Source organism: Didymella exigua (assembly GCF_010094145.1).
Source record: "Didymella exigua CBS 183.55 unplaced genomic scaffold M421scaffold_138, whole genome shotgun sequence".
NCBI classification, from domain to species: domain Eukaryota; kingdom Fungi; phylum Ascomycota; class Dothideomycetes; order Pleosporales; family Didymellaceae; genus Didymella; species Didymella exigua.
In genome coordinates, this window is record NW_022984912.1 from 1 (window position 1) to 2101 (window position 2101).

The 2101-nt window shown below is 62.2% G+C and overlaps 2 protein-coding genes across 2 annotated transcripts; one reads left to right on the forward strand and one right to left on the reverse strand.

Moving 5' to 3' along the window:
• Positions 1-18: 18 nt before the first annotated feature.
• Positions 19-900, forward strand: M421DRAFT_45207 (uncharacterized protein; the record flags this gene model as incomplete). Its single annotated transcript, XM_033594670.1, has 1 exon — positions 19-900. A coding segment is annotated over one exon (882 nt), but the record flags the coding sequence as incomplete, so codon positions are not given.
• Positions 901-1041: 141 nt separating this feature from the next.
• M421DRAFT_427231 (uncharacterized protein) lies at positions 1042-2101 on the reverse strand. The gene has a single exon (XM_033594611.1). The coding sequence runs from the start codon at positions 1863-1865 to the stop codon at positions 1518-1520; it is 348 nt and encodes a 115-aa protein (XP_033442396.1). The 5' UTR covers positions 1866-2101; the 3' UTR covers positions 1042-1517.

Sequence of the window (2101 nt, forward strand, 5' to 3'; positions counted from 1 at the left end):
CCGCAGCTCGGGCAGATCATGGCGCTCTACTTGGCGTATATACAGCCGTTCCGCGAGTATCTAACGCTGCAGGTGCTCGGCGGTGGCTACAGCGACTACGTCTGGCATGATGCACAGGGCGCGTGGAACACTGATCGACTGACGAGAGTTCTCAAGCGAGAAACACAGAAGAGACTGGGTGTTACGCTGCACACGCTTGACTACCGGCATACTGCCGTAGGACTTGGCCGAGTCTACGTTGGAGAGTCGTTCAGCAAGGGCTACCAGGACGACATTGGCGAAGTAGACGAGGCAGAAGTGGAAGACGACGGCGAGGATGTTATTGAGCTTCAGAACTCACGCACAACTGCAATGGGCGTGGGCAATTACAGCGTGCCGATAGATATCGTCCAGCATCTCAGCGTGCGCTCGATCGACGCATTCCGGCCGCTCAGCGCAGCGTGGCACAAGTTCTTGGGGGTTGATGGCACGGGCGAGGTACGTCGAACAGCTGTTGCAAGCAGCACGCGGAGGAAAAGGCCGATGCGGGCAAGCATGTCTGAGCTGGCGCTGCTGCCGCGGGACAAGGAGGCGAGGGTAGAAGACCCGCGCAAAGACAAGATCCGTACAGCGCTGCAGCAGGTGCTGGGCACGCAGGAGGTAGGGTTCCGCTCGGTGGAGCAGGAGCAGGCGATGCATGCCGTTCTCGACGGACAGAACCCGCTGGTCATCGTGCTCCCGACAGGAGGCGGCAAGAGTCTGCTGTTCACGGTGCCGGCGGTTGTAGAGCAGACAGGGGTTACGGTTGTCGTCGTGCCGTACCAGGCGCTGATCAACAATCTAGTGGAACGCATTCAGAGCAGCGGTGTGGAGTGCATAGAGTGGAAGCATGGCGAGAACAACCCGGCATCCGTCGTCGTGGTCAGCGCAGATCACGCAGGTGACATTCTCAGCATGAGCAACTTCTTGGCGTACGCAGGGTTACTGCTTCAGAAGGGGCTGCTGCGACAGGCGGTAGTGGATAAATGTCATCTCGTCTTCTCAGCACACAGCTGGCGGCCGAAGCTGGCGCTGCTGAAGAACTTGCGGCTGCTTGGCTGCCCAATCGTGCTCATGACAGCGACATTGCCGCCGGTGTGGGAGCACGCGCTGGAGTCGAGCATGCTCATACACAACGCAACGTACATACGGGCGAGCACCGTGCGGCCGAACACGCGCTATTTCGTCTCGTGGTGCGAGCCGGAGCAGAAGGAAGAGATGGCTGTGACGATCGGCTTGCGGCGTCAGGCACAGCTGCAGGAGCGTGGGCTAAAGGGGGTTGTGTACTGCCGGAGCAAGGCGCTGTGCGAGGACATGGCAGCCGCGCTTGGCTGTGCGTTTTATCACGCAGGTGTCGAGGACGAGGAAAAAGCGGAGAAGCTTGAGAGGTGGGAGCAAGAGGGCGGGCTGATGGTGGCAACGTCGGCGCTGGGCACCGGCGTAGACTACCCGGGGATTGTGTACATCTTGCACGTGGGCATGCCGTGGAGCATGATCGACTACGCGCAGGAGAGCGGGCGAGGCGGGAGAGCAGGCGAGGCGGTGGATTCGGTGATACTGGTGGGGCACGGCGAGGTGGAGCAGACGCTGGCGGTGCAGTCGGACAACATCGACGTGTCGGCGATGGGGCTTTTCATTGTCGGCAGCGGCTGTCGGCGGCTGCTGATGAGTCGGTACATGGACCGGATCGGGGTGAGCTGCAGCGACTTGGAGGGAGCGGCTGGCTGCGACCGGTGCGGAGACGGGGTCCGGCCGTGGCTGGACGAGCAGCAGAGGCACGGGCGCGAATGGGGGCAGGTGGAGCAGCTGTTCAACGAGCTGCGGGCTGGGTGCGTGGCGTGCTGCATGATGGACGAGGCGGGCAGCGAGGAGTGGCGTCAGCACAGGACGATGCAGTGCGCAGCGCACCGGGGCGTGACGGGGAGAGAGCTGGACGACTTCCGGATGGCGATGACCCGGGCGAGAGGCGCGAGCAGGAACGAGACGGTCAAGAACAACTGCTGGAGGTGCTGGGTCAGTCAGAAGTACTGCGCGACAGGAGAGGACAAGGAGGCGAGGTGTCAATGGCCGAACGTGGTGGTGC

Excerpts from the sequence above, each read along its gene's own strand:
- M421DRAFT_427231 (XM_033594611.1), bottom strand. The coding sequence starts at position 1,865 with ATGCAGCACGCCACGCACCCAGCCCGCAGCTCGTTGAACAGCTGCTCC.